At 51.3% G+C, this 20,663-nt stretch overlaps 1 protein-coding gene and 1 long non-coding RNA gene across 7 annotated transcripts in view; one reads left to right on the forward strand and one right to left on the reverse strand.

Annotated features, from left to right (window-relative positions):
• The window catches only part of LOC110545506 (uncharacterized), a 79,933-nt gene that overhangs the window by 14,443 nt on the left and 44,827 nt on the right, over positions 1-20,663 (reverse strand). The gene's annotated exons all lie outside the window — the stretch shown is intronic.
• Csf1 (colony stimulating factor 1) lies at positions 422-19,929 on the forward strand. Of its 4 annotated transcripts, none has more exons than XM_060392907.1 (9): positions 423-1,241; positions 4,325-4,447; positions 5,661-5,723; positions 7,173-7,343; positions 10,846-10,993; positions 12,144-13,165; positions 13,838-13,890; positions 14,211-14,269; positions 15,104-15,345. In XM_060392907.1, the coding sequence occupies exons 1-8, from the start codon at positions 1,203-1,205 to the stop codon at positions 14,254-14,256; spliced, it is 1,665 nt and encodes a 554-aa protein (XP_060248890.1). In that variant the 5' UTR covers positions 423-1,202; the 3' UTR covers positions 14,257-14,269; positions 15,104-15,345. The 4 variants fall into 4 exon arrangements, with proteins under 4 accessions (XP_021487342.1, XP_060248890.1, XP_021487341.1 ...); XM_021631666.2 differs by lacking the exon at positions 15,104-15,345 and adding an exon at positions 17,848-19,929 and having other exon boundaries at positions 424-1,241; XM_021631668.2 differs by lacking the exon at positions 15,104-15,345 and adding an exon at positions 17,848-19,929 and having other exon boundaries at positions 427-1,241; positions 13,032-13,165.

Here is a 20,663-nt window from a genome sequence, read left to right on the forward strand (position 1 = left end):
GGCCACTCATCTGAGCATTGAGGGATTGAAACGCATTGAATCACAATGAATGAAAGGAAGGAAAACGTCCTGATATTGGCAATATAATTAATAGCCTCCTCTTACAGACTCATTTAGCTCCATTCTCACGTAAAGACAAAATGCGATTGTCTCCATAAATGCATTTCCAACAGCTCTGAGGGAAATCCAGGGTCCAGGGCACCAGCCTTTCCACTTCAGCTGGCTTTGGCAGCCCAGGAGCAGGGGACCAGCCAGCCTTGGTATCATGCACGGGTCAAGCACCTGAGGTGCCTGTTGGCACAGAGTACAGAACCTCCCAGCTCGTTGTCACAGGGCTAGGTCCCGCCTCTCCCGGCCAGGGAGCTGGAATGCTCCCCACTGCTCCCCACAGCCAGGGGACAGGGTGTTTAGCCGATTCCTTGAATGGTGCATAGGAAGGAGCAAGCCAACCTGCAAACTTGATGCCCTGGGCTCCATGAGGGGGTTGAATGGAGCTGCAGTAGAGACCTCAGGATTCCGGGGCTGGCCCATGCCTATTCAAGTCTGTCCGTCTGTTTCCTGCTCAGATCTGAGGATTTTTTCGGGCCTAGAGGGAAAGTCCCTAGGGACCAGCATTCGACAGAGGGCAATCACACGGGATTGACAGAGTGGGCGAGTACAGAAGGAAAGGCTGTGTCTTGTCCAGAGCTCAAGAAGGGAGGGGGAGGGCGGTGGAGCCCTGGTTACTTTGCTAAATCCTGCGGAGCTAGCACAGCCACAGCGCGACTGGAAGAGAGAAGAGAGCTAGCTAGCAGGGACGACCAGGCGGCCCGCTTGGGGGAAGGGAGGCAGCGGCTCAGTGGGCCTCTGGGGTGCAGTATGTGTCAGTGTCTGTGAGTGTGCGCGTGTTTGTGTGTGCGTGTGTCTGTGTGTCTGTGTGTGCGTGTGTGTGTGTGTGTCTGGCGGAGGGCCAGGGTGATTTCCCATAAACCACATGCCGCGCCAGCCCGCCCGCTTAAAAGGCTGTGCCGAGGGCTGGCCAGCGAAGCTCGGCCAGGGGAAAGTGAAAGTTTGCCTTGGTGCTCCCGGTGTCGCTGCAGCTCTCTGCATCCCAGGACAGCGGCGTGGCCCTCGGCCGGAGCGCAGGCTCACCAGCCACCAGCGAGCGAGGGAGCGAGCGAACCAGGGCGGCCAGCACGCCGGGCCGGGACCCAGTTGCCCGTATGACCGCGCGGGGCGCCGCGGGGCGCTGCCCTTCATCGGTAAGCTGCGACCGCGGCGCGGCGCGGGGCCCGGGCCGGGCTGGGGCGGGAGCACGGCAGCAAGCAGCAGGCGGCTCGGCGCGGACAACCCTCTCACGCCAGCAGCCCAGGCTCCCCGGCCCTGGGCTCCGGCTTCCTAACGGCTCCTACGCTAGGGCTGAGGCCCGCCGCACTTCAGCAGCCGCTCCGGGGACTACTGCGCTTTGCAGGGTACAGGGAAAGCTGCTCACCCCATTGCACGGAGGAGAACACTGAGCCGCCCACAGGCAGGAGAGAGAGAGGTTCACAGCGATTGGCACAGGCACAGTGTGCGCCAGGATGATCAACCGGTCTCCAGGTTCCGAGTGGCAGAGACCCGAGCGCAGCATCATCCCTCCTAGCATCTTCTTTGGGCTCTTGCACACGTTTGTAGGCCTCAGCTAGCAGTGGGCCTTCTCGGGAGGGAAAATTCAGGGTCACTCAGCTTTATGCCAGGACCAGTGCTAAGCAACCTGTTGACAGAAGCGGGGAGATGGGCATGTTGCTACTTGCTCCAGCCAGTGGATGTGCAGGAGCTGTTAGGGACTTGGGTGGCTGTCTGAGGGCAAGGGAACCTGAATCTTAATTCTTGAAGAATGTGGTTCAATGAGATGGGGCTATGCTGGGCTCTGCCGCTGCTGGGGAAAGTGCAGTGAGAGTTCATAGCTGCAGAGCTGGTGATGGGCTGCTCAGAAGTGTCTCCAATAGTGACAGATGATGCTGTGGCTCCTATGGGGTGTAGGGTGGCACTTTCAATGAACAGTTTGCTTCTGAGGAGAATGAAAGAAAAAAAAAAAAAAAACCCACAGGGCAGGAACAGAAAAACGTGATGGGAGGAGAGAGTTGCAGGTGTTTGGGAGGAGAGAAAAGGAGATCCATAGGGAGGGAGGGCCCAGCTGAGAGGCAGGAGATGGGTTTGTGGGGGGGGGAGAGAAGAAGAATTATACAATAAGCAACAAGTGAAAAGAAGGATTTAGAAGGGAAAACAAGAGGACGGAAAGGAAGCCAGAATTAGACAAGATCAGTCGGCGGGTCCAGTCAGGCCAGGTCTCTGCAGAGACCTGAGAAAGGGAACATGATGTCTTGAAGTGCTCTGAGACCGGAGCAGCTTCCTTCCAGGGCTGCTCCCATCCTCAGAGGCTGGAGCAGTGGGTGGGAGGAAGAAGCCAGCCGGGAAGAGCCTGTCCAGCCAGATGCAAGCTAGGAGTATTAACCCTTAGGCTTCCATCTGTACCATCTTTGAAGCCAGTCTCTTATATAGTAGCTGTGCAGGCAGTATTCCTACACATGCTTGAAGTGTCACCCAAACCCAGGTAGCCCTGAAGCAGTGTCTCCACCTCGCTACCTTCAAATACCAATGCCCTGAAGTTCTAGAATTGAGGTCTTCTTGAACGTCTTCATGTGCAGGTCCTTATACCATATACACCATGGGCAGACAGCATGAGTGACAGCCGGCCTAGGCCAGAGTTACCTTCTGCACAGTCATTTCCTTGAACAGGCCCTGAGCTTGAGGTTCTGGATGTCTAGGCTACCATTCCTACTCAGGGAGGGCTTTCCAATTGCCCAGCAGTGCATTATCATCCCATGGCTGCCTGCACCTTCTTCCGCACTTTCCCTCTGGGGTCAGGCCAGGATCTTAATAGCCCTGTGCTTAACAGAACTGGGCAACCCCGCACCTCTTCTCGCAACCCCCATCACCATCTGCCACCCTTCAGACCTCACTGCAGACTCCCTTCCTTCCCTGTTGCCCGGCCAATGCTGCCTTTCCTCCCTGGTACGCCCTGGCAAGGCTTTGGGCTTTTAGATGTAAACCAGTGTTGTTATGCACTGTTTCATAGTCTCCCTGTGTTTTTCCAATGCGTTCCTATTTACAGCATTTGTCTCATCATCTGGACTATTGGGGGAGAGCCCAGATCCAGGAAGGTGCCAGCCATCACTCCACCCTGCCAGCCTTTCCCTGAATTGGGGAACATTAGCTGCCAGGATGCTCATGTTGGTAGCTTCAGGCCAGGGAAAGGAAGCCCAAGATCCTCTCTGCCCCAGGCTGGCTTCTCCAGGGATGCTCTATTAGCACCTGCAGGGTTGAGAGGATCTTGGGGAGGAGGAGGAAGGAAGAAAGGAGAAAGGAAAGACCAAATCAGTTGTCAGAAGCCAGATCTGTTACTCTAGAGATGAGCAGCTATTGGGCCAGATGGATGTCGATGAAAGGGAGAGAACTTCCTTGCTGTACTAAGTTTGCTGTCTAGGAGTACAACAGCCGGATGGGTCTCAGATGGGCAAATGTCAGCCATTGAAACACACCATTGTCTTTGATTATTCAGTTGGACTCTTCTTGAAATGCAAGTTCAAGGCTCCAGGAGGTCTCCCACTTGGGTTGAGTTCCCATTGTTTGGTCCTAGTCTATAGTTTCACCCTATAGAGCCAGATCTGTGGAACTAGGTAGGAGGGAAGGTGGGAGCCAGGGGCAATGAGTGTTCCTGGCTTGTAATCTGAAAGCTACTGTCTGACCACAAACTTGAAGTCACCTTACAAGGTGACTTCATATTTGTCTCATAATTAAAGTTGAAAGGACAGAAATCCTACCCTTGAATTCCTCAGTCACTAAAACTTACACTGGTATTTTCACTAGATGTTCTCTGTAAGCTGGAAAGATGGCTCAGCATTTAAGAACATTTGTTGGCCTTGCAGTAGACCCAGGTTCAAATCCCAGCACCCACATGATGGTTCACAACCACAGTCGCAGAGGATTCCAAGAATCATGCACATAGTGTGCATGCATGCAAAATATTCATAAACACAAAACAAAAATAAGTAAGCCTCTTTAGATTGCCTTTTAAGGAAAGTTCTCTCTGTTGTTGGTCTGGCCTGGATTAACCTAGGAAGACTTCTTGGAGACGATGGCATTTGAGTTATTACCAAGGGAAGAGTGAGGTGGTGCCCTGGCTGATGAGAATCTGTTCTGGGGAGTGGTGCATTATGGGAATGGGTTTTTTTTTTCCTTAGTGGGACATGGGGGTAGCTGGGGAGAGGAAGCTCTGGAGAGACATGACTCCCTTCTGTCATAGACATGGCTGGGCCCCCGGCTGCTGCTCGTCTGTCTCCTGGTGAGCAGGAGTATTGCCAAGGAGGTGTCGGAACACTGTAGCCACATGATTGGGAACGGACACCTGCAGATCCTGCAGCAGCTGGTGAGTATGAGACCATGCCTTCTCCTCACTGAGAAGAAGACCATGCCTTCTCTACCGAGGCAGCAGCTGGAAAGCAGAGTCAAAGAGATGGCTTCCGGGAAATAGAGCCTATCTGGATAATAGCCATCCTGATACTGCTCTCATTGACCTGCTCAAGGTGGTAACCTTAGGTCCTCCCACTCCTAAAGCCTTGTCTGGGTCCCTTATAGGCAGTGAGTAGGATGGGTTTTAAACTGGCTGCTGGTCTGAGTTAATGGCAGCCCGGGAATGTCCGCTATGGGTTCTAAATGGCTCCTTGACCCTGCTCTGACTCAGAGAATCCCTCCTTTGGGAAGTCAGCCCGGTCTGCCTGCTGGGTCCAGATGGTTCATCCAGCTCCTGGAGAGCCAAGATCCCCTGACAGCCTGGCACCAGGGCCGCACCCATATTTCGATGGGAGGCTCCAGCCTAACTCCCAGACTTCTGCCTTTACTTCCCTGACCCTTACCCCTGAGGTTGGGGTACCCTGTTCATCTGGGACAGGAAGAAACCCAGATGAAACCAGATCTCATTCTAATAGGGTCAACAAAATCATCAACAATTCTAAGTGCCATGTAGCCAGGCAGGAGCCAGTTGTCATGGCTTCTGCTCCTCTCAGTAAAGAATGCATCATCTTCCAACAAGCTCAGCAGGGCAGAGCACTAGTGGGTGAGGTCAGCTCCAGAGACCTGAAGTTGGGCCCTGGAGCTGAACCTCCCAATCTAGCTTCTCAACACCACTCTATTTGTATGCTGTTCCTGTGGCAGGCCAAGGTACATGAGTGCCATGGTGTTCCCTGAGGTTTAGAACCTTCATCCAGGGACAGGGGCTAGAGATCCAGACTCCTCAGAGTTTGGCCAGCTTCTCCTTGAATTCTTTTCATGATAGGGTGCTTACCAACCCCCCTCCTCAAAAAGATTACATTCTATAGTTTCTTAAAGATAAGTCTTTCTTATACAGACTGGATGTGAAATTCCATAGGTCAAAGTAGAAGGCTTTTTGTTTTTTTAAAGTCCTCTGGGAAGGTACAGCTTCCTCCCTCCGCCCCCCCCCCAGCTGTGGCTCTGTCATCCTGGCACTGTTTTATGAAGGTAGATAAAGTTAGAACATCATTCACCCCAAAACCAGTGTTCCCATCTCGAAGCTGAGTTGCCCTGTAGGTACCATGTAACCATTGGTCTGTTCTTTCTTACAGATTGACAGTCAAATGGAGACCTCATGCCAGATTGCCTTTGAGTTTGTAGACCAGGAACAGCTGGTAAGTAGCAAGTAGCTGAAAGGCCCCAGGTGCTTCAGTGAGTGCTCACAGCCTACTCAGGGTGGTGCATGGAACAGCATGAAGGCAGCAGAGAACCTAGAGCAGGCCTGAATGAGTATGCGAGGGTCCCCAGGTACTCAAGTGTCAAGTACCAGCTTGCAGGAATGGTAGGGTCCAGAGCTTAAACCATTTGCTGTTTCCTTTGACCTGGTATAAACCAGGCACGTGCTAAATATTAGGCATGTTCCCCAGTAAATCCTAACAGTACCACTATGAGGTCAACAAATATGGCTTATTGCCCACAAAGAGAATAAGGAGCATAGCTAGTTAAGTGATAGAGGCCTAATTTGAACCCAGGAATGTCATCCCATGGGTTTGTGTGTTTGGCTGGTTGGTTTGGTTTGTTTTATTTTAGAAGATCACAGCCCTTCCTTCCACTAGAGACAGAAAGGTAGTCTAGCCTGGCTTTCCACCCCCACCTAACTGACCAGCCATCTAATGCACCTAATACTACCTCCCTGCACCCTGATTCTAGGGCGTCCTGCATCTTACCACTAGGGGGAGTGCTCTGAAACCCCAAAGCCTTTACTCATTTTTGCCTACCTGTCAGGAAGCCCAGGGCTCGAGGAGAAAGCACAGGCAGTCTAGTTCCAAGTCTCCAGTGCCCCCTCCCACTCTAGTCTCTTTTCCCTTCCTTGCTGTATTCTGCCTCCCAGCTTTTGCATTGGCTCTTTGTGATGTCCCTCACACCTTTCCCTGCCCCGCTGACCCCTGTGCCACACCTCTCAATCTCTGTGCCTCGTGAGGAGCAAGAATTGCTTCTGTCTGTGAGTCTCACGCACCAGGCCCATACACCTCTGTGAAAATGCCACGGCCTGCATAGCCACGTGGTTTCGTCCATTCGTTCTTTTACTCCTTCACTTGGACCATGGCACCTATCTACTGGATCGGGCACTAGAGATACAGAGATAAAAGTCGTTTCTGTCCTTATCCTTGGCGATAAAACCTAAGGCTACACTTCTGACAATGAGGTAGCCCTCCGTATCTCCATGTTCTGGAGGATTTGAAGGGGCTATATGGCAAAGGACCTTTGTAGAAATAAGCTGGAAGGAAAGAAGAGGGAGAAAGCTGAGGGGCGGAGAGGCTGAAACCCACTCTTCCTGTGTGTATCCACCTTGCTAAAGGTGGACTTTCAGAAGTCCAAAGCTCTCTCTAATCATAATCCACATTTCATTCACTCTCAGTTGTGGTTTCTTTAAAGAAAGAGAATAAAAGACAATCCAAGAGTATCATTATCCTCATCACCAGGATGGTGTGTCCTGTCCTCAAGAATACAGGGTGGCAGGCTGCAGGGTGCCTCTATCTGTTTAGGGTGCAAAAATATCATATAAAGCCTGGGTTCCCAGGCCACCTTGGCCAGGTCCTAAGCTCCTGGTTCCTGTGTTCCAGGATGATCCTGTTTGCTACCTTAAGAAGGCATTTTTTTTGGTACAAGACATAATGGAGTACACCATGCGATTTAAAGACAACACCCCCAATGCCAATGCTGCCGAGAGGCTCCAGGAACTCTCTCTGAGACTGAAGAGCTGCTTCACTAAGGACTATGAAGAGCAGAACAAGGTAGGGTGGTTCTGGGGCTAGAGCATCAAGGAGGGGGTGTGGGAGTGTGGGGGTCCCACCCTGCCCCCCATATGCTTGCCTTGCCTGAACCTCACTCACTTCCTCACTCACCCCATTCATTTCTTTACTTCATCCACCTTCACCAAGCATTTGTTAGATAGAAGGCACAGCGCTGGACCCTGATGATATCCTTGGAGTGAGAAATTCCTGGTCCCCTCCCTTACAGAGCTTAGAGTCAAGTGGGGTAGGCAGCTGTTAAATGATGACACCTGTACATATAATCAGAAGGACTGTTCATCCGTTTAGCAAAACCTTCCTGAGTGACCACTGTGTATCAAGTGCTGTTCTGAACACCAGGAAATAACTTTAATCAAAAATGGACATCAGGAAATAGCTGTGATCAAAAAGGCAAAAATCCCCACAGTCCTGAAGACAGAGGGGAGAAGAGGGTGCTGAGGTAGCTAAAATAAACAAGTAAGTGAATGGATGCTGGTAACAATAGCATTGAGTAAGTGCAGACGAGGTAGGGGAGACCTCAGCGAGAGGAGCAAGAACCTGAGACGCTGAGGATGCAATAGGGAATGCTAACTTAGCGAGGATGCAGAGGGGGAGAAACAACGTTTAAAGGCGGGCTATAAGGAAACTTGAACTGGAGCTCCAGCATGAGTAAGAGCAGTAAGAGCCACGATGGAAAAAAAAAAAAAAATCCCAGAGCGAGGAGTGCTGTGTTCAAGCGTGAGGGTGACCAGAAAGCTTTGCATTCAGGAACCCAAAGGGGGTCAGTCATGGGAAGTGGAGGGGAAGGAAGAAAAGTCAGGAAGCACACACAATTCAGGGTGTCAAAGATGTGGGCTTTTTGTCTTAAATGCAAAAGAAGCTGCCATAGGCCAGTGAATGACGTGGTGTCATGTACGGTGTAAGACCGTTCCGGTGGTGGACTGGAAGGCAGGTTAACAAGAGCAGGAGTGGAGATGGTGGTGGCTTGAATATGAATGGTGCAGGAAAAATGAAGGTGAGGAGATGTGCTCTGGCCAGACAGATGGGGCTTGATGCTGCCTGGATCTAGAAAGGGGAAGGGGGGCTGGAGAGATGGTTCAGCGGTTAAAAGCACTTAAGTACTCTTGCAGGGATCTTGAGTTCAATTCCCAGCAACCACATGGTGGCTCACAACCATCTGTAATGGGATCTCATTCCTTCTACTGAACATGAAGACAAAGCACTCATATATATATAAAATATATGGATAAATCTTAGGAAAAAAGAAAAGACCAGGTAAATTTAAAAAAAAAGAAAAAGAAAAAAAGAAAGAAAGGGAAAGGGTGAGTCAGGAAGCTTTCATCTTGAGGCCTGGAGATCTCACTGATGTCAAAATAAGGATGACCACAGGCGGCCTAGGTTTGGGGGAAGAACTCAGTTTAGTGTTGGGGCACATCAGACAGGTGCAGGAGCGGGTCATGATTGTGACTGCTGGATACATAGATGCTGCTTGTGGGGCCACAGAACTATGCAGCCCTGTCCACTGTGAGAAGAAAAATGGGTTCAAGGACCCAGAATGAAGAGTAGCCTGAGGTAGGAGGAAAACCAAGAGAGGGTAGCACCTCAGGGTTTCTGGATGAAAAGAGCCAGTAGCTTTCATCAGATGAGGCTGAGAAGTCAAATAAGATAAGGGGTGAATGTGTCCACTGGTCCATTTGACTTGGCAGCATGGTGATTGCTGTTGGAGGGAGAGCAGGGATAAAAGAAAGAGAGGAAATAAAGACCACATTTCATTTGAAACTTAGATACAAAGGGGGACAGAAAGCCAGATTATCTGGAGTGGCTGTGTGTTTGAGGAAGGGATGGCTCTTTACCATGCAGTAGTAAATCTATGCTTCCCCAACATTAAAGTGCCAGCAAATCACCTAGAGAGCTTATTTAAAATGCAGAGTCCCAGCATACACCATCAGGGACTTTCCTGAGCCCATGAGTAAGCCTGGGAATTTGCATCTTGAAGAGCTGCTCCACCAGTGGTTGAGGTAGAAGGTCCTCAGACTCCCTTGAGTATTCACTCTGCATACTCAGGGGAAGGGCAGGGTGTGAGAGCAAGGAGCCAAGTCCAGCCACACTGCTCAGAAAAGGATTCTGAGCCCCTGACCCAGAGGGCACCTCCATATTGAGAAAGCTTGGGCGTCAGGATGAAGGTGAGGATATAACCGCATGTAAATTCAGGTTTAAGGGAAACACAGGCAGGACAGAGCCAGCTGGCCTCCCTTAACAGCTCCTGGGAGAGGCTGTTGTTCTGACATCACAGACAAGGAGAGGAATCCATTTGTCTGTTCTCACTTGGCTGCTGAGATGAAACCAAGCCCAGGTCTTTCATTCATTTACTTGTCTAGTACCTGTTTGTTATAAGTCTGCTATGGGCAGGCTGGGGAGATGCAGTGATGTAATCGAGGTCTTTACAGAAGCCTTGGAAAACCTCTTGTTCTCCCTTGAATAGCTCAGAAAGTTTAAGGGAAAACTTGGCATTCTGGAAATAGGCGATAGATGATACTGTAATCATACAGACAACAGCTTGCTGTGAAAGGTAAAGTGGGCCCAGAATAGAATAGTGGCCAAGCACAGTATTTAGAAGGAACAGTCTTATTGCAGAGCCTAAAGGAGCAAGCTGGTGAGGTGGGAAGAACCCCGGAGGGGGTGGCTTCTCAGAGCTGTGGTGGGTGTGGGTGTGAGCCCCTGGGCCAAATGCAGAAGAGAGAAACCACTCGGCAGTTAGCAGTCGGCAGTCGGGCTGGGGCATCCTCAGCGCCTCCTCCAACACTCAGCCTCATCAACTCTGGCCTCCTCAGCTCTGTTCTCTACGTAATACCAAAATGATTTTTTTCTGAAATTTAAGTTTTATTCAATGGTCCACCTCTCCAGTAGTTTTTCAGTTTCCCATTGGCTCTGTGGATAAAATTACAAGTTTTTGGCCGGGTCAACAAGTTCCTGGCCTTGGCAGAGCTCTTTCCAGCTGCATCTTTTGCTGCTTTGCTCCTAGATGGCAGGACTGCAGCCACTCCAGCCTTCTTCCAGTCTTTTGGCATTTCATGCTCTCCCCTCCTCAGGGCCCTTGCATGTTCTGTCTTTCCCACCCCCACCTCCTTCCCTTCCCTTGATCATCTTTTAGCTGTTCCTTTGGAGATCTCCCTGGGCCCTTATTTAGTGCCCTTCAGATGGTCCAGGACTCTCTTGGGTCCTGTAACAATGTGTTAGGAACCATTCTCTTTTGTTCATTACACGATGCCCAGGCAAATTCCCATACACCTGGCACTTAAAGATATATTAGATGGATCTGTGAATGAATGGCAAATCTCTCAGCCTCAGGACTGACGCTGCTGCAGAGCAGAGGAAATGTGAGGGAGGAAAACAAAGTGGCAAAGAAAACCCATGGGAGAAAGCCCAAGAGAATCTGACAGAGGGAATAATGGTGAGAGGAGGCCCATGTTCACACTTACCAAAGGGGGCTCCACTCTCTTTCCAGTCCTGTGTCCGAACTTTCCATGAGACTCCTCTCCAGCTGCTGGAGAAGATCAAGAACGTCTTTAATGAAACAAAGAAGCTCCTTGAAAAGGACTGGAATGTTTTTAGCAAGAACTGCAACAACAGCTTTGCTAAGTGCTCCAGCCAAGGTAAGCGTGGAAGGGGCCAGCTGTGGGGAGGGTGTAGTCAGTGGCAAGGTGAGCTATGAGGCGAGGGTAATCCCAGAGGCAGCCTGGCTGCTAAGTGTGTTTCTGTGTTTTTTGTGTACTCACGTGGCTTCATGTACCTCAGGGTCCTGGGCACATGTCTTTGCTGACATGTGTGTGCATGTACACTGACTTATGCCTGCATGTACTGTCTCACTGCCTTACTTCATGTGACAGCATCAAGGAGGCCCATGCTGGTCACTGTGATGGTAGTGAGTGGGAAAGGGGACCTTTCTCAGAAAACCATGTAGGCATGGTGGCTTTCCCTACTCGGCTCTGCAGACTGGCTGAATGAATGGGGATTTCATGGAATGAGCAGGTGCTCCGTCTGGCACTCAGGCTATTGCTCCAGGAGCCCTGCTGCAAAGCACCAGGATAACCTGGCTCCAGAAGTCCCCCGGATGCCTTGGATGTCCCCTCAAGGGACAAGGCTGAACTGAAGTCTGAACATCAGTCCAACTCTCTCTACCTGCTCACTCTGCGTGTTCTCGTCTCTGCATCCTGTGCCACGTGTGTCCTACGTTCAGCCTCACTCCCCAAGGCAGGAGCTGGGGTCCTGCAACCGGACTATAGCCAAATTCAGCCTTAGTGCTTCAATCCCGAAGTCCCAAACTTTGGCTGCTTCCCACTCCCAGCCTTCTCCTGCCTGTGGCTGTGACTGTGGTGGTCCAGCTCCTGGCTGTGCATGCAACTGGGATCTTGGGGGCTTCCGAGTGTCTTGTGTTAGTCCAGGAACTGTTTATTGCTCAGCCTCTGGCCTGGCAGCTGCTTACCTCTGGCTTGGTATCTGGCCAGCTAGAGCCCCAATACATTGTCCTGTTGTCTTTCTCACCCCAAGTCCTGTTCTATTTGTCTGTTCCTTGCTTTTGGTTTCTTGTCCAATGACACCCTGCCTGAGTTCTGTGTCACGAGCATTTAATACTGTCCTCCTCTCCCCTCCCCCAGTCCTAGGGCTGCATTATCTGAAGAGAGACCCCTTCCTGTGCCCCAGGGCCATGTCTCCCTCTTAGCCCCTCTGGGGGAGCTGTGCTGGAGGCTGGTGACTCTATCTCCTCCCCATCTTTCTCTCTCCCCCTCTCTGTGGTTCTTTCAGATGTGGTGACCAAGCCTGATTGCAACTGCCTGTACCCTAAAGCCACCCCTAGCAGTGACCTGACCTCTGCCTCCCCTCACCAGCCCCCTGCCCCCTCCATGGCCCCTCTGGCTGGCTTGGCTTGGGAGGACTCTCAGAGGACAGAGGGCAACTCCCTTTTACCCAGTGAGCAGCCCCTTCGCACGGAGGACCCAGGCAGTGCCAAGCAGCGACCACCCAGGAGCACCTGCCAGAGCCTCGAGTCAGCAGAGACTCCAAATCAAGAGGACGGACTCACTGGGGGCTCACAGCCTCATCTTTCTGCAGGGGTCCCCAGCTCTGGGGTGGAAGCCAGTCCTGAATCTTCACTGGGCCCTAACTGGGTCCTAGAAGAAGCTTCTGGAGAGGCTAGTGAGGGGTTTTTGACCCAGGAAGCAAAGCTTTCCCTCTCCAAGCCTGTAGGAGGCAGCACCCAGGCAGAGACTGGCAGACCCAGTGGCCTCTCAGCACCTTCTCCATTCCCTAAATCAACAGAGGACCAACAGCCATCGGATGTAACAGATACCCCATTGCTAGAGGTGAACCCTATGAGACCCACAGGCCAGACACCGAATCATCCTCCTGAGAAGACGAAGATGGATGGTTCATCTATGCTGCCTGGAGACCACCAGGAGCCAGGCTCTCCCCACATTGCGACATTGAGTCCCCCAGGCCTCAGCAACCCAGCCACCCCTTCTGCTCAGTTGCCGCTTCCCAGAAGCCACTCTTGGGGCAGTGTGCTGCCCCTTGGGGGGCTTGCGGGCAAGAGAAGTACCAGGGATCGAAGGAGCCCCACAGAGCTAGAAGGAAGACCAGCAAGAGAGGGGGCAGCCAGACCTGTGGCCCATTTTAACTCCATTCCTTTGACAGACACAGGCCATGCGGAACAGCATCTACCCTCTGACCCCCAGATCCCCGAGTCTGTCTTCCACCTACTGGTGCCGGGCATCATCCTAGTCTTGCTGGCTGTCGGGGGCCTCCTGTTCTACAGGTGGAAGCGGAGGGTAAGGAGAACCCCAGGAGAGGAGGGCATCCTATGGGTCAGGGCAAAGGCTGGGTAGGGTGCAGGCTAGAGGACAACCAGCTTCCAACATGTTCTACAGTTGCTGGAAGGTGGGAATGATGGCCCAGAGGGTAGAAAGTGGTACTGTAGTGTGGCTATGAGAATCAGAAGGTGCCAGATATGGTGGTGGCATGTGCATTTAACCCCGGCAATCCAGGGGCAGAGCTGGCCACATCTCTGTGTGTGTAAGGCCAGCCTGATCTACTGGTTTACATAGTGAGTTCTAGGCTATCCAGGCCTACATGGAGAGTTCCTGTCTCAAAAGTAAATAAATAAATACAAACAAAATCAAGAGGTCTCCAGCCTCAAGATCACTGAAAAGGGATGAGAACAGAATGGTGCAGAAAAGAGAACTCTTGAACAACCAAGTGAGAGAGGAAAGGAAGAGGAGAGGAAAGGAAGAGGAGAGGAGGGCTATTCTGGGATCTTGAGGATCCATAGGGGATGTTCTGTATGAGAGGGAATAGGAGGAGGAGCACCCATCCTCAAGAGGCCCAGGATGCTCCCTCAGTTGTTCATGGCTTTGGGGTAGTAGGAAGAATTCTTGCAATTCTCTCAGTAATGCCTGAGGGCTTGTCAGCACTTCAGTAAGACAACTCTTTCTTATCCCCAGAGCCACCGAGAGCCTCAGACATTGGATTCTTCTGTGGGGCGACCAGAGGGCAGGTGAGCAGTAGAGTGGGGCTGTGGAAGGCACCGGCTGTCTGTCTTGGGACCTGTTTGCCCTCTAGATTGGAAGAGGGGTGGCTCCCCCTTGCCCTAAGGCAATAGAGCTGCAGAGCAGGGTGGGTACAAAGAAAGAAGGGCCTCTCTTCTTTCCATGACAGCTGGGCTTTCTCCTGATTTCTGCCTAGAGTTGGGCAGTTCTGGGTCTTCTTAATGTCACAGAGATGAAACCCATTTGCAGGGGTGGGGATAAGCTAGGAGGTCCCCTCAGTCCCATACTCCTGCTCAAGTCTTATGTCAACCCTGTGTTCTGCCTGCAGCCCCCTGACCCAGGATGAGGACAGACAGGTGGAGCTGCCAGTGTAGAAAGCATTCTAAGGTACGGTTCTGACTTTGATATCTCTCTATCCCTTAAAAAGAACTATCTCCAGCCGCTCTCCCCTGTGGTAGAAGCCACCCAACTCCCAGAAGGCCCAACACATTTGACTTCTCCTCTGACCCACTCCCAATCCCATTCATTCATCATCAGGTCTAGCTAGGACCCTTTCTTCCAGGCTTCATTCAGGTCTCCCTTTGCTCCTGCACCCCCTCCCCCACCTCTGCATTGTGTTTCTTGCTGTTGCTACATTCAATCCCAGAGCAACCACATTCCTCATCCTCTAATGAGGCTTTTACAAGGTCTTTACCACCCTGGGGGAATTTTCATTAGCTTCTGCATGGCCGCCAGCCTCTTCAAACACGAGCATTCCCAGCTTGGTGCTGGGCCCTGACCTCCTCAGCATCCACTTCTTGCCAGACTGTGCCTCATCTGGTCCTGCTTCCCAGCCAAGGTTATTGCCTCCTCCCTGTTTTAGAATCATGGTGCCATAGAAATTTAGTCTTGGGAGAGCTGTCAAGAGGTCAGTTGGCCCAGTGTCCCAACCTAAAAGGGCTACTCTGCATCCCCAACAGGGAGTCAGCCAGCTTCCTGTCACACAGTCCCAGTTCCAGGCAAGTGCCCTGCATGCCAGTCTGTTCAGCTACACACAAAGTGGGGAAACTCCTTACTTATGGGGCAAAACTGCCTTCCCTTCTCCACTTCCCCGACCAGTCCTCGCAAGGACTTCTCACAAGGCCTGGTATTTAAAGCAAGCTATTCATGTCCCCTTTAAGAATTCTCTGTGTTAAGTGTGGCCAATCCCCTCAAACATTCCTTATATGATATGGTTTTCAGACCCCTCACCATCCTGGACACACTCGTTTGTCAATGTCCCTCTGAAAATGTGGCGCCCCGCCCTGGACACAGTACTCCAGATGTTGTCTGACCAGCTCAGAGTACAGTGGGACTGTTGCCTTCCTTGATCTGGACAGTACTCTTCTACTCGTGCAGATTAAGATCATATTAGTTTTACCAGCTGCATCATATATCGTCACATGTTGAGCTTGTGGTTTATTAAAAACCCCAGTTATATTTCCTGTGAGCCTCTGTCCAGCAGAACTTCGCCATCCCATACTTGGACCTTCTTAGCCAAAGTGTAGTTTATGGTCACCTTTGTTAAAACTGCTTGTTGTTTTCTGCCCATGCCTTGAGCCTACTGAAAGCGTTTTAACTTTTAGTTTGGTCACTTCATAATTCCCTGTTGTGTCCCCTGCACACTGATGAGTGTCTTTTGTTGTCCGTGCCCATAATCCTGATGAAGATTCAACCTGTATTCTTCCTCTCTGAGCCTAGCCCACACCGGCCTATGGAGAAGCCTTCCCTTCCTGAAGTTTCCACGTCCCTCTGGTTGCTCTTTTAGTTCATACCCCTTCTGCCCTTTTGTATATGGCTAATGCTATATATCAAGCTGCTCACATTTGGATGTTTTATATATTTAAAAATCATATTTTATGTGTATATGTAAATTTTGCACTACTAAGAAGATTGTAAGCCCCTAGAGGGCAGGAACTAGCTTCCTCTCCCCCACCCCCTGCACTTTATTTTCCATCCTAGATTCTAGTACAGACAGGGCTCCTCCATCCTTGTCAAAAACTTAACAAATGTTGGTAGCTGGTTTCAGGTCTGAGTTACCAACTAACCCTGGCCAGATTTCTCTAACTGACCAGCCTTCTGGTTGACCAATTAACCAGCTAACTAACCAACTCATCTTGCCAGCTGGTTGGCTGACTGACCACTCAAACTAGCTGGTGTCTACTTAATTGACTAGTTCTTGATTGATGAGCTGACTGGCTAATTAGCTGGCAGAGCACTTACTTAGTGATTTGCTGACTGACTGGAGAGCACACTAGTTGTATGACCATTTCAAATTTCCAGTTATACCCCTTGCCACATGTAAGCAAAGTGTCCTATGAATAAGATAATGTCTGGGCCCCTTCTTCAGACAGGAAATCTGACATGCTCACAGCCAAGGAAATTTATTTGGATAAAACCAAGCAGCAACCCATATCTAGAATCCTGGGGTCCTACTTGCCAGTAGGATGGGTGGAGATGGATGAAATGAAGTAGCTGGCTCATTGGAAAAGTTGTAGGAAGGACCCATAGTCCCTCAGAACTGAATCAGAGGGTGAGGGTTGCTGGGAACTTTGGGGCTCAGTACTGTGCCGCCTTACCAAGGGCCACCAGATTTCCTCCTCCCTGCCATTTGTATGACCTTGCCCTCTGCCCTGACCTCTCTGTCCCCAATTGTCCTTTTCCTGCCTCCTAACTCTCAGACCTACCCAAGATTTCAAGTTTCTTGCCTCACAATTTCAAGATTTTGCTCAGTTTGTCCAGCTCTAAATTGGTCCCCATGCCAGGCTCCTGGAGCCTATGGGAGCTCAGTCTATGGAAACCTGTCCAGAGTGACTGGAACTTTGATGAGGAGATGAGTGGGACAAACAGAAATGGGACATTAAGGTGGAACACTAAGGGAAGGACATTAAGCTGAAGAAAACTCAGGCCCCAACCTCAGGAAGCTGAGAGCTGGGTCATGGGCTAGTGCATGCCCTCTGGGGCCTTCTTCCCCAGTAGGTCCTGGCAGAGCCTGTGGCCTGGCTGTACCAGCATTGGCTCATATCCAGTTTATAGTTCCTTCTTGTTTCCTCTCCAGAGCATGGGAATGGGCTGGGAGCCAGAGGCTGGAGGTCTCATCTTCCTTCCTTACCCATCATAGGCTTGACCAGTGGGGCTGTGGACATCAGTGGGGAGGCGCCACACAGGGCCAAAGTCAAACTGTTGGATGGAGTCCAGGGGATTTCTGCTGTGGAACAAAGAGTTCCGAGGATGCTGGGCAAGGGGACAAAGATGGGGGTAGGGTGGGGAGAGGGCAGGGCCCTAGCTCCCATGGATGATAAGAAGCAAGTCCCTCATCCCATCTGGAGGGAGGCTGGGCTACTCAGAGTGACCATGCCTGTTGACAGGGCGAGCCCTCCCTTTTCCTGGCATTGCCTCTAGCCTCTACCCATCAAGCCTAAGTTCTTTCAATCCAGTTGCCTTTTCCCAAGAGTCTTCTGCGCAGACCCCGCTTTAAGGAATAGTGTGGAGGAGGATATGAAAAATTCTTTGCTAGAGTTGGCAGAAATCACCTTAGTTCACTGGTGTAGGAGTAGTGAAATGGACTTATCTGAGATGGGAGCTAGTAGGGACATTCAGGAGAGTGGTCCCTGCTTCCATCTACTTGAGCAGTATCCCCTCTCTACCTCTTGGCCTAGACCTCCTCCAGTCCCATCCCCTCATTTGTGGTTACTGGTCCCCCAGGAGGAGAGGTGGGAGGTAAGGCCAGTCTGGCCCGAGGCTTGGACTGCTGCCAGGCAAAGCTGCCTGGTTTTTCTGTGGTGTCTGGGGTGGCCTGGAGGACCAGGGAAAGGACCAGAGGAAGACTTAACTGAAGCCGGCCAACAGCCCACAGGAATGCCACCCCCCCCCCCCAGTAATGTCCTCAGTGACTCTCCCCACACTCCTACTTACTGATCAGCCCTCTTCCCTTCTCTTCCCTACAGCTGGGCACACAGGACTATCTCTTTATGGAAGGAGGCATTATGGGAACATCCACCACCACCCTCTCCTACCATCTTCCTGGGAACGTGGCCTGCCACTACCAGAGCTCCTGCTACCAAGACTGGATGAGAGCAGCTTTGATGGGGTCTTTCCATCTAAACCCTTAGACTCTCAACTAACTGAGAGAGGGCTGGAGGATGGCCCCCCACATGTACTGCCACTATTTATTGTGGGCCCTGGAGGCTCCCTGCATTCGAGGAAGGCCAGCTTGCCAGCTCGCCAGCTCAGGACCCTTTCTGTCAGAGCTGTACCCTCCTCTCAAAGCTAGAAGCTGGCGAGGGACCCACCAGCCTATGTGGCCCATGGGAGACCAGGGTAGAAGAGAAGAGCCCTGTGCCCAGGAGACCCAACTGGGGCCAAGGAATCCCAACATGGACAGGCAAGGACCTGTTTCCCAAGAGGAGAGCCTGAGATTCAAAGGGCGGGACAGTATCTGCCCAATTTCCCGTAAAGGCAGAAAGGCACAAAGCCCAAAAGATGGGAAGAGGAGGCCTTTGGCTGCTTGCGCTGACAGCTGAAAGGGGTCTACACCCTCAACTTGCCTAGTGCCCTCTGCTGATAGCCAGGAAGGAGGGAGATCAGCCCTGCTCTCAGGACCTGTCTGACCTGGCTCATGATGCCAAGAGAAGGACCAAGCTCTAGCTCATCTCCTTCTGCCTAGAGCCCCTGCAAGAGTTCTTTTGCCCAGCAGAGGCACCCCTCATGAAGGAAGCCATTGCACTGTGAATACTGAACCTGCCTGCTGAACAGCCTGTCTCATCCACCCCCCCCCCATAAGCGACCATCCGTCCGAATGTTCTCCCACCTCAGCCTCTCTCCTCAGCTTCCTGCGCTGAGCTGGCCTCACATGTCGACTGAGGGAGCCCCTAAGCCCTGACCTTCCCCTGCCCCAGCTTTCGATTATCCAGGGTGGAGCTGTGGGAGAACTACCTGGGCTGCCAGTCAGAGCTGGTCTTTAGGCTGTGTCCCTTGCCCGGGTTTCTGCATCTTGCACTTTGACATTCCCAGGAGGGAAGTGACTAGTGGAAGGGAGAAAGGGAGGGGAGGCAGAGGCAGAAAGGCCACAGGCATGAATGAAAATGGGTCTTGAAAACATGTGTGTACCCCTAAGGTTGAGAATGATGTCCATACTCCGGAACCTCAGCTAACCTCCTTCCCCTGTGGCCTGCAGCCTCGGCTGAGCAGTTTGTCCTGTCACGAGCTCTCGGGACTGAGCTACATGCTCCAGCCCCAGAAGCTTGGCTCTAACACCACCTTCTTCTGGCCTTTTTTCTCCAGATCTGACCCAGGTAGTGATACCCTTCCAGTCGCTGCCACCCAACCCTGCCATCTTTAGCCAAGCAAGCCAGGTCTAGAGAGAGGTCAAGAAATGGGTTGTCTTATTTCCAATTCTGCTCTACTTCCTGGGCCAGGCCTTATCTGTGGCGACCTGGGCATGGGTGACAGGGCTCTCACTTGTCCCTTGGTCTCTTTATGCTGCTGTGTCTCCCTTTCCTGCCCTCCCTGGCTACTGGGTCCATAATCTTTCAGGCCTTGGTGGGGAGGGGGGAGATTGGTCTGTAGGCTCCACCAGCCCTGTCCTGAGACAGCAGGGAAGGACACTGGAGACTTTTATGTGAGGCTTACTTAGCCTTCTAGTTACAGACGATTTCCACGCTAGAAAATACGTATTTTAAAATAGAAGGAAAAACACAGAGGAAAAAAAAGGCATTCTCTTACCCCTCCACCTTAAACATACATTATTAAAGATAAAAGAGCAAATCCAGCCCATTGCAAGAAGCTCTTTGTGGGTGCCTGGTTACATCGGAGCCGGAGGAGCCCCAAATTCACCTTTGGAGCTTCCACTGCACAGGAACCCCTTCTTTCCTCTGAGAAAGTCCAGAGGGAACATTGCCTCACGAACTGTGAGACTGCGTTTTTTTTATACTTGGAAGTGGTGAATTATTTTATATAAGGTCATTTAAATATCTATTTAAAAAATAGGAAGCTGCTTTTATATTTAATAATAAAAGAAGTGCACAAGCTGCCATGTGTGAGTCATGGGAAAAGTTGCTTTTGGGGTGTAGGCGGCTACAGTAAGTGGGAGGGTAGCAACTACTGGGTGAACCTTCCACTCTGAGATTCTTTGCAAGAGTGCATGGAAGTTTTCTCTGGGTTTCAGTCTCGTTAGTAAAACCTGTGCTATTGGTGTACAAAGGCATTTATCTGCATATCTGTTTAATAGGAACAGGACAGAAAGCCGCCAAACCTCAGGCCTGGCGGCTACCACCATCCCAACACCTCAAGCCCAGTCCAGCCCAGCCTGGGAAAAAGGCTGGTTGGGCTCTTTCCAAGGGCCCTAGAAGTCTGCAAGGAGGACTCTATCTCCAGGACCACTGATCCCTGCTGTCTAGGGGAGAGAGGACTAAAGAGAACTGGCAGCTCCTTTGGGGTGTGGAGGCATTTAGATGCTAGTAGGCTGGAAGGCGGACAAGCCTAGCAGCAGTTTATGTGCCAAGCATTAAACCTGTTCTTCTTACTAGAAGTGGAGGGAAAACAAAGATGTGGCCTTCCCAGGGAAGAGGTCTGTCAAGATAGACCAGAGGGAGTGAAGGCCCTGGTAGGCACGAACACACACACCCTTGGCAAAACTGAGACAGCAGAGGCCTTCCTGTTGTGGTCCGTGTAGTGGACAATGTTTCAGATGAGAGGCACTCAACCCTGCCTTAAAGCAGAATCATCTGGGTTGTTTCCAAAATCTGGATACTCAAGCCCTGCC

Source organism: Meriones unguiculatus, chromosome 10 (genome assembly GCF_030254825.1).
Source record: "Meriones unguiculatus strain TT.TT164.6M chromosome 10, Bangor_MerUng_6.1, whole genome shotgun sequence".
Taxonomy (NCBI): Eukaryota; Metazoa; Chordata; class Mammalia; order Rodentia; family Muridae; genus Meriones; species Meriones unguiculatus.